Here is a 12964-nt window from a genome sequence, read left to right as displayed (position 1 = left end):
TATCCAGGACACAGGGAGCTTCGTAGTCACTGAGGGGTAATAGCAGTGAAATTTTCCAAGGTGGACCGAAGGGAGGTAAACAATGTGAGGAGGGTCTCCTAACCTATTGATAAAAATGATGCCGCCACAACAACGACAGAAAGAAAATGTCTCTTGCTCATCAGCCTGTTCTAGCGCATGAGTCATGTTTTTTTTTTTTTTTTTCATTTCTGCCCCGTCAGTGATAGGTGATCGCCCGTATGGAATTGTTTTCATCGGCGTAGTAGGTACTTACAGGAATGTTAAACCTAATCGGGGGCGGAGGTTCCTTCAGTTTGAAAGGGTGGTGGTGTGTTTGCTGGAACTCTTCGGCCACTTCCTCTGCTGTCTTGGGTTCCACTTCGCCAGCGTACTCGCGCTTTTCTTCATCGGAGATGGCCCGGCAGATTTCTGCAAGAAGAGACAGAAAGAAATAGAGGAGAAGGCAGGATAAAGAGTCTGTTGAAACACGAGTTTAACTAATTAACACAGACAGCAATTCACAAGTCACTGTACCAACAGAAAGACTGGAGGCAAAGGATTCTTGGCGAAAGACCCATAGGTCAGCGAACTCCACTCATGAATCGACTCACTCGCACTCAGACTCAGATCAAGCCGAGAGTCTGAGTCCAAGTGAGTCCGGGTGAAGAAAATTTTCGTAAGTGCGAGTCTGAGTGAGTTTGACCCAGGACACTTTTTGTGAGCCTAAAGCGATGCGAGTCCAAAGCGCAAAACATATTGCTTGAGTGAGCTTGAGGGCGTTCCACTTTTTTTTTGCCAATCTGTGTTCCTATCTACTCATCTACAGCATTATTATTGGCTTTAACTGGACTAGCATTAGTACATTCAAGTCTCATGATAATGAAGTTGCATCTTCTACGAAAATAAGTTCGTTACATCCAAAATTCTTTATACTAAATGTATAGTCCTAAAACCATCTATTGCAAGATTATTTCTAATTCACTTCGTTATAACAAATACTTCACTATATCTAGGTCCCATTATATCGAGGTTTGAGTGCAGTTAAACCCCTTTATAAGAGGCATCCTCTAGGCACACTGTTGTCTCATATACCCATTAGTCTCTTACATCAGTGTCTCTTATAAATGGGTTTGACTGTATTCTCGTCTACTCACATATATTCCTAAACAGCATCATTCATACACCATTTCAATATTTACAGATCAGAAGGGTGAATTATGCAGCGGGGTGCCTTGACTCCCCCCACTTTTTCACCAACTCTAAAGGCTGAAAAAAAAAAAAAAAAAGAAAGACTATCATCTTTAAAAAACTTTCATGAGTGTGAGTCCGAGTGACTCTGGCTTGAGAAACTTTTGGCGAGTGCAAGTGGGTCCAAAGCGCAAAATAGATTCAATGAGCGAGTCTGAGTAACTCCGCAGGTTTTGCCAACTTATGGCAGACGACGTTTCAGTTTCACTTACCCACAGCATGCTGGTGGCCATGACCAGACACTACCACTTATGAACATCTTCATAATTACATCCAAACCATTGCTTCTTTTGCAGCTGTCTGAACAAACAAACACCTTAAAAAATGTGTAGCGTGTGGTCCATTGTGAGCCATCAAAAATGTATCCCAAGCAGAACAACGCAGCAGCTGTGAGGCCTCCTGTGCCACCTACACAAGGCTTTTCTCAAGAAAGCTGAGCCAGCTCGGAGCCAACTAAACCCAGAACATGCCCCAAGCTATCAAAAAACATTCCTGAGATAACTTACGCTGACTCAACCAAGCACTGCTCACGCAAGTCTACTTCGATGCATTTACAATTCTCACACTCAGCTGCTCCATCCGTTATCCCTGCTCCGAGTACGTCTTCTTCACAAGTGCTCGGAAGCGTGGCCATGCAGCCACTCACCAGTGAGTGCAGCCAGTGACTTTTTGATCTTTGGCGGCTCCTCGGTCATGCCGAGGGTCACGGCGGGGCCCGTGCCATCCCCCGACTGCGCCAGGGGCAAAACAGGAGGCTCACTAGGTGGTGTCGAAGTTGCAGACGAAGCCACGTCCAATTTGGCAGCCATCGATGACCTTGGATCAGCTGCGGCTGCCGCCACTGCTGCAGCCACCACCTGTGGGCAACATAAAATGCCTCCTTACAAAACTGTTGAATTCCAACAGTCTGCGAACAAATTCCTAATGAGGTTCCAATGACATTTATCAATGTTATCATGTTTAGTTTCTGAGGACATTAAAACTAATTATCCTGCAATTGCAAATTTTACAAGAAACCTTAGGAGAAAAGATTTGGAGAAATCGAATGGCCATCACAGGAAGTTTCATTCAATCTCATAACTTAGAGGAACCTTAAACACTTATAGGGCCACTCACCAAGTCCCACAACAAATTTTAGTTAGACAGTGCAAGTTGTTGGGTGTCCGATGAGGAACATTTTGCCACAAAACTTTTTTGAATCTGTTCATTACAAGCTGAGAAAACTATTTTTTTTTTAAAGCGGCACGAGACAAAAATGAGAGGAGGCGAGCTCGAAACCCTTGCCGCTCCTTCGCAAAGCCTTTGCAAGCTTCCTACCCTCACCGGCATCCGACCAATAGGTCACTTGCACATGACGTGCCCGAACAAACCCAATTCCCGTGCACGCGAGCGGCGTTTCTTTTTTTTTTTCTTTTTTGACCATCGTTGTTTCAAGGTGTACTGCCTGTTTCTGCGGGATAGTTTGAAAACGCTGGCTTAGACGCGGTAGAATAGATGAGCAACATGAGTGCATGAACGCGAAGAAGCGTTCCGCGGCTGTCTACTCGATTGCTGACCACGACGACACGAACACATGCAAAACGCCAGCACATTAGCCCCGCACCTCGTTGCAGTTCACAGGGTAAAAAATGGAAAAAAAATGATGCTTCCATTCTCTTATTGCATCTCATTATTTATGTAGAGATTTATTAATCTCTTCACGCAACAAATACATAAACTATGCATGTCGTGTCAAGTAATTTTCGCCATGTCGCCGGTGTTGGCAACGTCAAGAGCACTGTTGACTACGTAGAGCACCAACGTCACTGCATTGTTGTGTTCGTAGGGCCATTCATACGCGCACGTCATGCCCTCATTCTCTGGGCACGCGCCCACAAAAGGAAGGGGGAGTAGCGTTCATCTTGAAATTTTAACCGTTTCCGCGGTGCGTAGTGTTGCAAATTTTGGCAGACATGATCGTGAACACCTCATCTATGCATTGCGTTTGTCAGCTTAAAATTGTTGATTGATTGATATGTGAAGTTTAAGATCCCAAAACCACCACATGATTATGAGAGACGCCGTAGTGGAAGGCTCCGGAAATTTCGACCACCTGGGGCAGCTCAAAATTGTCAAACCTGGTGAGTGGCCCTTTTGCATTCACTTCAGATAATCACAAGTGTAGTCCTGTCTACATTCTGTTAAGACACACAACAACTATACAGCCAACCCAAAAGTCTGCAATTCACCCTGGAGCTTTTGCAGAGTACAGCTAGGATTAACCAGGAATAACGAGCATGCAGGCTCCAACTGAGCAGACGAAAGCAAGCAGTGTTTCTAAGCAAAGTTTCGTGTTCACTGAAAAAGTTCATGCTGGATGGCTGAAAACGTGAATTAGTGTGTCCTATAGGCTACCACATATGCTCTGTGCATCTCTGTCAATTCTGCAGAATGCTGCTTGAATATATTTCAACTAGGTCAAATAGCCATGTTGCTTACAAAGTTCTGTTGCTGTTACTTTGCTGTGACATTAAGCACAGCAGACTGAATTACTAATATATATAGTTATAGCAGTCAGTGCTATTCTTGGTTGGCATATCTCCATAGAATATTAAGAAGCTTGCTTTTATTGACCACTTATAAGCCGCACAAGAATGACTAAATATCTGCAAAGACTCTTAAACTAAGAGAAGCAGCTTTTGAGATTTTTGCTATGCCTTGATGACTGAAAGACTTGGCAGTTTGCAAAATTATGAGAGTATTATTAAAGCTCTGTGACTTACTAAGCAAAAAGGCTGCAACGCAACGGTGGTTCTTGAAGTCACTTAATTAAAAGAGACAAACTCGGATTAGACTTCATTGTTGTCTAGTACATTTAAACTACGACTCCTGCACGCTTTGTTGCCGATGTCAGTATGAAAACTAAGTCTATTCAATGTGTTCAAAGAAATGAAGTGTCTCCTTTAGCACTCATCTTCGTGGTACCTTAAAGAACCCTGCAACGCTTTTTCAGTATGGTCAGAAAACAGGGCCAATGGGCGGTCGACGCTCCCGAGAACACGTGAGCCAGTCATCAGAGCGCAGCACGCAGCCTGGAATTCCCCACAATTCTCATAGTCATCTAGAAACTGCGCCCACTTCGCTCTACATATGATGCCATATACTCAAACGAACGTATCGTATACACAAATTCACGGCCATTGGCCGATTTGAGCATCGTGAGCTGCATAGCTACTGCGGCTGCTGTGAGAGGCTGCCGCATGCCAGCTCGTGCTCTCACAGTCACACTGTAAGTAAGCCAAACATTTGAAAAAAAAAAAAAAAAGAAAGTGCTTAACATCATAATGTGCGTGTGACAACTTCACTTAATTTGCAGCACGTTCGTCGCGACAAGCGAAGACAGAATGCAATTACGGCGTGTCAGAAAACTAATTCCACTCACACTTGACGGGTTCTAAAAATTTTTTTGCAGCGGTCGATTCGCGAGGCAATAAACTAGTGAAGCCATTCGACGGTTAACTAGAAAAGTGTTGCAGGGCCTCTCTAAATGTGTACCTCCGAAAATGTTCTATTTTCTGAAACAGAGCAGTCACAGCAGACCAGACAATCCAGGAAAGGTTTTCAGAGATGAATACATACCTAGCAAAAAGAGAAAAGTGAAAATTCTTATGGAAAAATGTCCTCGTGTTGCAAACAGACACTGGTTCCGTGGAGTCACGAGCACCCATGACAAAAAGCCACGGTATTCGAAGGCTACGCCTCAGACCACCGAGCAACAGTAAAAAAAAAAAAAACACTAAATCACATTGTAGATACCTTTTCTACTGCTAGTACCCCAGAGGCCACCAGTAGCAGACAAATGCTATGTTTCGTTCACGCTGCATCCAGAATCCTGCAAGCACAGTGCACAAAAAAGGCGCGCAGACAACACATAGTTGATACCCCTTCCCCGATCCCACAACATACAGCACCGAAAAGTCGCCAGATCACATCCATTGGAACAGTTCATTCTCAACAGGTAGGCCTTAAGACACTCTCAATGCAAATCCTTTATAAAAAGTGTCTTTGCGAAGATACAATAGCCTAAACTCAAAGGCGTTAGAAATGGTCTTTTTAAACTTTAGAATTTTTAGCAGATGTATCAATGCTATAATTAGAACCTTCACATAGTAAAAGCTCGCTATATATGCAGTATTTTCTTTAAAGGGGCCATGACACCCAGTTCTTAATCATAATTTATGTTATGTGGGTTAATCCTTCCGCACTCACAAATAAGCTGGCGAAATTTTAGAACATTTGGTCAAGAAACCAATTTAGATTTGAATGATATTATTGGCCAATGAGTCTGGCTACACTGGCACACTCGAGAGCCGGGACATAACAAGCAGTTGGCCAAGTATGCGCCTGCGTTCCAGCAAATAATATTATTCCATGACAAGCTGTGCATCAAATTTAGATATTTTAGAGTTCCTTCAGTTCGGTACAGAAAGAGAACGATCTGTGGCTGAAACTTTGGCTGAAACTTCGGTAGAAGGTGACAGCTCTGCTTTTTCGAGCTCGGGACATCACACGCGCCATAGCAAAATGGTGGTCGCCGGCGCTGGGCAGGGTTTACAGCTGGCCACTTCTAGAACTTGTTTTCCGAAATATTCCTTTACGATCCACTTTGCAGACTTGTACAGGCATATTAGATCCTCTACCTCTAGTTTTTGTTGAAAAACACAAGTTGTTGGGTAACCATGTCATGGCCCCTTCATTCCAACAGCAACTGTTGGTTGAAAATGCGGCAATATTAGCCCCTAAATTAACACAAAAGAATTGTCAAATCAGTGGTCTGCGAACAGGAAAAGCAGGCACGCGCACTACAACGATGGACTTAAAGCTCTCAAACCAAACAAATTCATTCCTTTATAGTTATTTACTAGACCAACCATACGATTTGGACTTCGCTACTGCGCTGCTGCAGTGTTCTCTCAAACTGCTCATTTGCTTTCACCAACAAGTGAATGGCGGCAAGAAGAAGCTCAAGCGGGCCAGCTCACTTTGACAGTCGCGTTCACGGCCGCAGCCGCAGCCACAGGGAGGCCCTTGGCAACCACACCGCGCTGCAGCATGGCCTGCATGTTCTTGCGGGCAGCTTCCAGCAGCTGGGCCTTGTCTACCTTGACCACCGAGGGCTCCCTAGAAGGAATACAATGTGGTAAGCAAAGGCGAGCCTTCTAGGAAAACTGGGAATCTGCGAAATAGGCATTAAAGGCCCATCACACTGGCAGACAGCTTTTCTTGGCAATTAAGCGGGGGCTACAGGGCTGAACTGTTCAAATGCTACCCCTAGTGAATGAAGTCTCACAATTACGTCTGCATTTGCTACATGAGAAATTAAGTAAAGCTCCCGTTCTGTACAGGAAGCTCTTGGAGGCAGGACACGGCGAGATTATAATTGGATGTTGTCCGCATTTTTGGCACGCAGGAAAAAAATCACGCCTTTCACTGTACCCCAAACGCTAGAGGCGTCTGTGTCCTCTGGTGAGCTTCAGTCTCACTCTTCCATCCACTCGCCTAGATAAATTGCGACAAATGTTACCTAGGAATGGTCGTAAGCAGACAAATCAAATGCTATGCTACGCTTATGCTGTGCAGTGATCGCTTTCCACAGCTGTACAAAAGGACACCAAAACAAACTATTTGCGTACAAGTACATAAGCAGAAGCTCTAGTCCCATAGCTTTCCCTTCTCTGCCAATAACGATTGTCCACGAGTATACAACCAAGTTTTAAGACTGCGTGATAAGCCTATATAACATAGATGGCTACAACTTACAATGTTCGGAAAAGCCCCACCCAGATGACCCAAGAGTGGCTGCCGATTACTTCCACGGCCAAGAATTTGTCCCACTCATGCACTCATAGGACCAACAAACTAACTGCATGACATTTTGTACTATTTAAGTATTTGAAAGCTATTTTGGTAAGCTTACCACGTCAGCCTAGAATGCGCTCCCACTGGCGTAGAGTTGTGTGCATCCACTTCAAAGGAAAAAATCTCACAGACTTCTAAAGTTATATAATACTACAGTTTCAGATGTCATGATTAGCAAGTCACTACAGAGCTTATTCTTACGTTTGAAATAAAAGCAGAAGCGCCACAAAAAGCTAGCACAGATAGCTCGTTCTGTATGCTGAAATTCAAAAATTTCAAGTCCAGCATTACCACTTGCCAATGACAAGGGCACAGTCTTGAAGGCACAACTTTCAAGACCAATCCCTAACCACTCCCTGATCTACAAGGTCATGTTCTACAGCAAGACTTCACAGATAGAAACATAAAAAACAAAATAGTAACACAGCAATTCTCGCCCTCTGAGTTGTATACTGTTGAAGTACAGTGAGTGATCTGCTTGGTCCCACTTTCAAGTAGATCCAAACTCTATCACACGTATTGCCATCGCTCACTCGGCACAGCGTTCTAGTGTTTTTGTTACTGGTTGAGTTAAGTTGTGTTGTATGACGTGTTCTGGGTTGTTTAATCTTTGTTATGCCTACTGCGTGCGTCGTCTGGCAGTGCCGCACAACTTATCAGAGTGAAACAACAATCGTGGCGGCTTCAGCGCGCTGCGATCGAAACGGTACGATGAAACATGTCGAGGCATAGTATTAAATGGACAAGCAGGGTTCTGAATACACACGCAGTTGAAAATTTTCGAAAAATGTTTCACAAGCCTTTCAAGTGTCTGCTTTCCTGTCATGTTATTGATCTAAAAGAACTACCCTGTGTGTACTAATATACAAGTTAGGCTAGCTAGCCCACATTCATTTTAAAGGCCTTCAGTAGTAAACATAGATGAAAGAAGAGAGTGCAGCCCAGTGGTGGTACCTCCGTACCACCACTGGACTCAGGCGTAATCCCCCACGACTGAATAAAAGATTCTTTTATGTAGATTTTGTTGCCAAACTATTCAACTAAAACCATTATCATCTAGCCAACGAAAAATATTTTTTTTCTTCTAGTGAAGCTGTCTTTTTTTTTCATGGTAGCAAAAGAGTTAAATGGCAGTAACAACTTTATCAAAAAGTTAAATTTCAAGGTTAACACAAAAATCTTTCCATATCAACCATTCATGTGTCATTTCCTTGCTCAATAAGTGTGACTTCTACAGACCACAAAGCTTCTAAGAAAACTGCAGAGTAGGGCAATGTCCTTTTAAATCCTTTCATTTTTATTTTTTCACAGATAAACTGTAAAATAAATATCTACATAAGAACAGGGAGTCAAGACCAAGCTAACAGTCCCTGTTATTATTCATCCTTGATCTCTTTGTGCGACATAAAATAATGACAGACAACAGGATAGCCCAATCACTACTAAAGCTGATAGTTGTAAACCCTGCAGAAATGAAAGCACCGCTAAAGCTAACACTGCGTAAAAGCGTTTCCCTCTTGCTCAAGCCTATCATAACCATTTAACAGAACGGCGCTGGCAATCAAAGCATGCAAAGTACAATATTAATACAAGTGTTGAGGTGCACTACTATCATATTACGCTTTACAGAATTGACCCAGTATACAATCAGAGGGCCATATTTAGTTACACGTTCAAAAATCTGCAACACAAATTTAGGGCATCTCGTCACACACGTCATTCTCACACATATTGACAGAATGTTGCTTAAATGATCGGTCATGTTTTTCATTAGGTTGCAACCTAACACGAGAAAGGCCAACAATGACACACAAGCATACTAGAGCACTGCTCAGTTACCTGTTACGGTTTGACTACTTCGCCAAGTGCATATCGAATTTGAGCGATTAGTCACTCAATCCATTAGGCAAACCGCGTGCTGATGTTGGCAACTTCACGGCGCAACCTGCCATTTTTTTAAATAACCTTTTATTCAAGGTTTAACAACATCACTAGTTCTGCTTGCTTGAATGAGTAGTAGAATACATAAAATGGCATGGTGCCTACTCTACATCAGTAATATTAAACTTCATTCTTGCTTATTCCCGAGGAGAAAAAAGTTTCCGCTACATCAGGAGTGCAACAGCCAAAATACAATTTGGAGAAATTTTCGGAGCAGCAAAATGTTACTATTGGAGCACGAAAATCCAAATTTGAAGCAGGTTACGGGAAACATGATTGATTGATTGATTGATTGATAAGTGGGGTTTAACGTCCCAAAACCATTATATGATTATGAGAGACGCCGTAGTGGAGGACTTCGGAAATTTCGACCACCTGGGAGGTTACGGGAAACAAGACTTAATTTTTTATCCCAAAAGACCAAATTTGGAGCAGTATGAAGAAGTGTTACCTTCAGAAAAAAATATGTACAAACCATTCAACATGCCCTAAATCGTCCAGTGTAAGAGCACTGCTATTTTAATAAAACTTGTATTTTGAACAACCTCACTGAGCAAAGGATGATAACATCCACATTTGGATTTGGCGCATCCAACTGTGAATTCAAATTTGGTCAGCCAAGCTGGCAACATTGATATACAGGGGATTCGTAGGGGTGGCCCAAAAAAAAATGGAACACAGTTTTGTTTAGGGTGCCAGAAATATCATACACTGCTCCAAATGATTACGAGCAACTTTTTCAGGTGTCATCGATCCTACTAGAACTCACAATTATGTGCCGTATACACGCATGAGCAATTGAACAAAATGTGCTGTTTCATGATTAAAGCTAAAAGCCCCTTCAAAATCATAATGCATTTTTCGCAGGGCACCGGTGTACTGCGGCAAAGGTGGATTAAGCAGCGTTCTGCACGAGTTGTACAAGTCATAAAACACTGCTCGCCCCCTCCCCCCACCACCATTTTTTTGTCCTTTTTTGCGGTGGGATTAGGTTTCGGGCACAACTTCTTGGCTCGTTTGCAAGGTGCATTCGACCAAATAAAGAAACAATGGCGTGCACTTGTTGGCCCGGCGATGGCACCGGACATCTATCACCGGGACAATGCAACTTCAAGACAGAACAACCTTTTACCTATCGTTGCTATGGCAACCAAAGTGGTCACTGGAAACGCGATTTCCGCAGCGCGTCAAGTCTGTTCGCATGCGAGAAACGTGGCATACGCTTCCAGGTTTAGTTGTTAACATGCCATAGATATGTTTGCTTACTAAGAAGTTCATTTTTTCCGCGAAGTGTTGGTGGCTACAGCAAACCTGTTTTGGTGGCTATAACAACTCCGCCGACCGATCCGCAGCCGTCTGCAGACCAATGGCACGCAGCTTTGTTAATTTATCTGGTCGATCATGTGTCATGAGTGCCCTGACTTAATGGGAATATATCTTAAACCACGCTTTACAATTAGAATCTGCGTGCTTGGATTGATTGATGACGCAAACTCCATGCAGATAGCCATAGTGGGCGCCATTACAGGTTGAAATTAGCGCACCCGAGAAAACTTCGAGGCTGGTCGGGCATTTTGGCGCAGCGTGGTGCAATTCCAGCAAATTTCATAATTTTGGCACAGCTCGGCGCGAAAATTGGGGATTGTATCAAATTGGCGCAATTGGCCCAGCTGTTGCACCCCTGCCACATACACAACATTGCCATTACACTAGTTACCCACCAAACTACGTCATTTCCATGAAAACAGTAGGCGGCAATCCCTTACGAGAACAGCCAAAGCACAGGCCTCATTAGGCAGCATTCACTGACAGCACCTCAGAAGCATATAGCTGGTTATATATTAGTAATACAACGAAAACATGTTTAGATTACAATGTTATTCATCAAACCCAGATAATGGCAACTGCTTGCCACGCAAGAAAACATTTTCAATGAATGCCAAATATTCCATGTGTGAAAAAACTCGCCAACCTGCTCTCCCTGTTCCTGTGGTCTCCTTGCTGGTCACTGTGGCCTTGTGGTAGTATTCTGTTGGCAAGTGATCCGGTGTAAAAAAACACGACACCCAAATCCAAGTTTTCTTTTTTTCATTTCCCCCAATTGTACATGTCCCATTAGTGAACTACCACAAACAACGGGTGATGAGAAATTTCTGAAAAAAGTAACAATGTACATACGTATGTAAAATATGCGCAAAAACAAACGCGGTTATGTTGGAAATGTTTGCTATGACCATGAGCAGCGAAAGCAAGGTTAGAAAAATGAGCTACGTCAATGAATGCTTAGATGAAAGGAAGTCTCCACTTAAAACTTCACATCAGCGAAATGCCTTTGTAGTGCGAGAGAATGAACACAAATGCACCCACTTACACACACAGACACCAGAAAACAGTGTACCTTACCCCCCCATTTTCCCGCAAACGCTTACAGTATTCTTGGATTCTCAGAAAAGTGGGGAAGTTTAGGACAGAAGGCTGAGCTAGGTGGAAGCAGAAGTTTTTTCCAAAAGACATATTTTGTTTTTGTTTTCACAAGTTTAGTTTCTATACTTTTATAAACAAAAAAATCTTCTATAAAAAATTAAGTTTGTAGTTAATCTCGAAGTAAGTTAAAATCGCCTTTAAAGAGCCCAAGGTGTCAAAAATTACCAGGCCTGTGCGGAACACAGCACAATCATAGCAAAAGCTGGTAATGTGGCCTTTCTAGGGCACTCTCTTTAAACACTCTTTGGGCACCTCCTACAATCACACTTGCAGGACAACCAGTACGCCATAAATTATCATAACTTTCGTGCAGTGGGGAGTTGTCCACTGTGCCATCAATAATCATACTTCGGATAAGTGTGGTACCGGCGACACACTTACAAGGATTTATGCACACTTTGTTGATACTGTAGCTGACGACGACGAATCATCTCCGAGGCTTTCGTAATGGTTTGAAGCCCTAGATGATCCAATGACTCGTTAAGCAATACACATTGTGTGACGCCCATTTGTTCCCTTGCTGTTTGTAAAACAATTTTTACACATATCAACGCGATTCCTTGCCCAACATGAAGCCTGCCTAGGATCAGTTTGCAGAGTTTCAAGCACCGGCATAACTCAGTGGTAGAATACTGGAGCGGACATAGAGGGGGCCTGGGTTCGAATCCCATTTTGTCCTCTGCATTTTGGGGGTAAAGCACCGGAGGGCCGCGGCATACACCCAGCATACCTTTGGGGTGGCCATTCGATTACAGTTGCTTCTGTTAACGGCACTGCTGGGGTCAGACGGCGCTCACTTGCAGCGCGCACCCCATTTCTCTCGCACTCCGACCAAGGATACGTGTCGCTCACCGCGAATGAACACGAGGCTCAACAGCAAGCACTGAGGGGCTCGCAACGCCAAAGCGGCGCGAAGGCGTCGGCAAGTGAACCCGGATTTCAGAGCTCACGATGCGGCGGCGAAACAACAACAAAGGCAAGCGCAACCAGACGCGGTGAATGCGCGAGAAGTCGTGGCGTGACGGCAAATGAAGGCAAGCGAAACCAGAGGTGGCGACAGCGCAGCAAGTGGCAGCAAAACGACGAAGGCAGACGGACCCGGAGTTGAGAGCTCGAGAAGGTGAGGCCAAACGCAAGAAGCATACGATACCACGACGTAAACAATGCTGACACCTGCTTAAAGTGCGAATTCCACAACTGCAGGTTTGAACACAGTTGCAAAGTGGGCAATTGGTTTGTGGTTTGGTAACAGTGTCACCAAGATCAAGAACATTGTCACTCATTGTATGATGTAGAGTGGGCAATGTACAGGAATTCACAGTTATCTGACGATACCCAATGCTCTGCCAACTCGTAATCATTCACTCCGTGGATATGCAGCGATTTTTTTATT

General features: G+C 43.7%; 1 protein-coding gene across 6 annotated transcripts in view; it reads right to left on the bottom strand.

Annotated features, from left to right (window-relative positions):
• LOC119174558 (uncharacterized) overlaps positions 1 to 12964 on the bottom strand; it is a 74684-nt gene that overhangs the window by 42182 nt on the left and 19538 nt on the right. For 3 of the 6 annotated variants that reach the window (XM_037425510.2, XM_075895437.1, XM_075895438.1), the window contains exons 3-6: positions 11060 to 11116; positions 6270 to 6408; positions 1895 to 2105; positions 275 to 429 (exon numbers count right to left, since the gene is read on the bottom strand). In XM_037425510.2, the coding sequence (XP_037281407.1) occupies positions 275 to 429; positions 1895 to 2105; positions 6270 to 6408; positions 11060 to 11116 (562 nt within the window). The other 3 variants (XR_012895353.1, XM_037425511.2, XM_075895435.1) reach the window with 3 other exon arrangements.

The sequence above is a fragment of the Rhipicephalus microplus genome, chromosome 5, assembly GCF_043290135.1.
Source record: "Rhipicephalus microplus isolate Deutch F79 chromosome 5, USDA_Rmic, whole genome shotgun sequence".
NCBI classification, from domain to species: Eukaryota; Metazoa; Arthropoda; class Arachnida; order Ixodida; family Ixodidae; genus Rhipicephalus; species Rhipicephalus microplus.
This window is presented reverse-complemented; position numbering and strand designations above follow the sequence as displayed.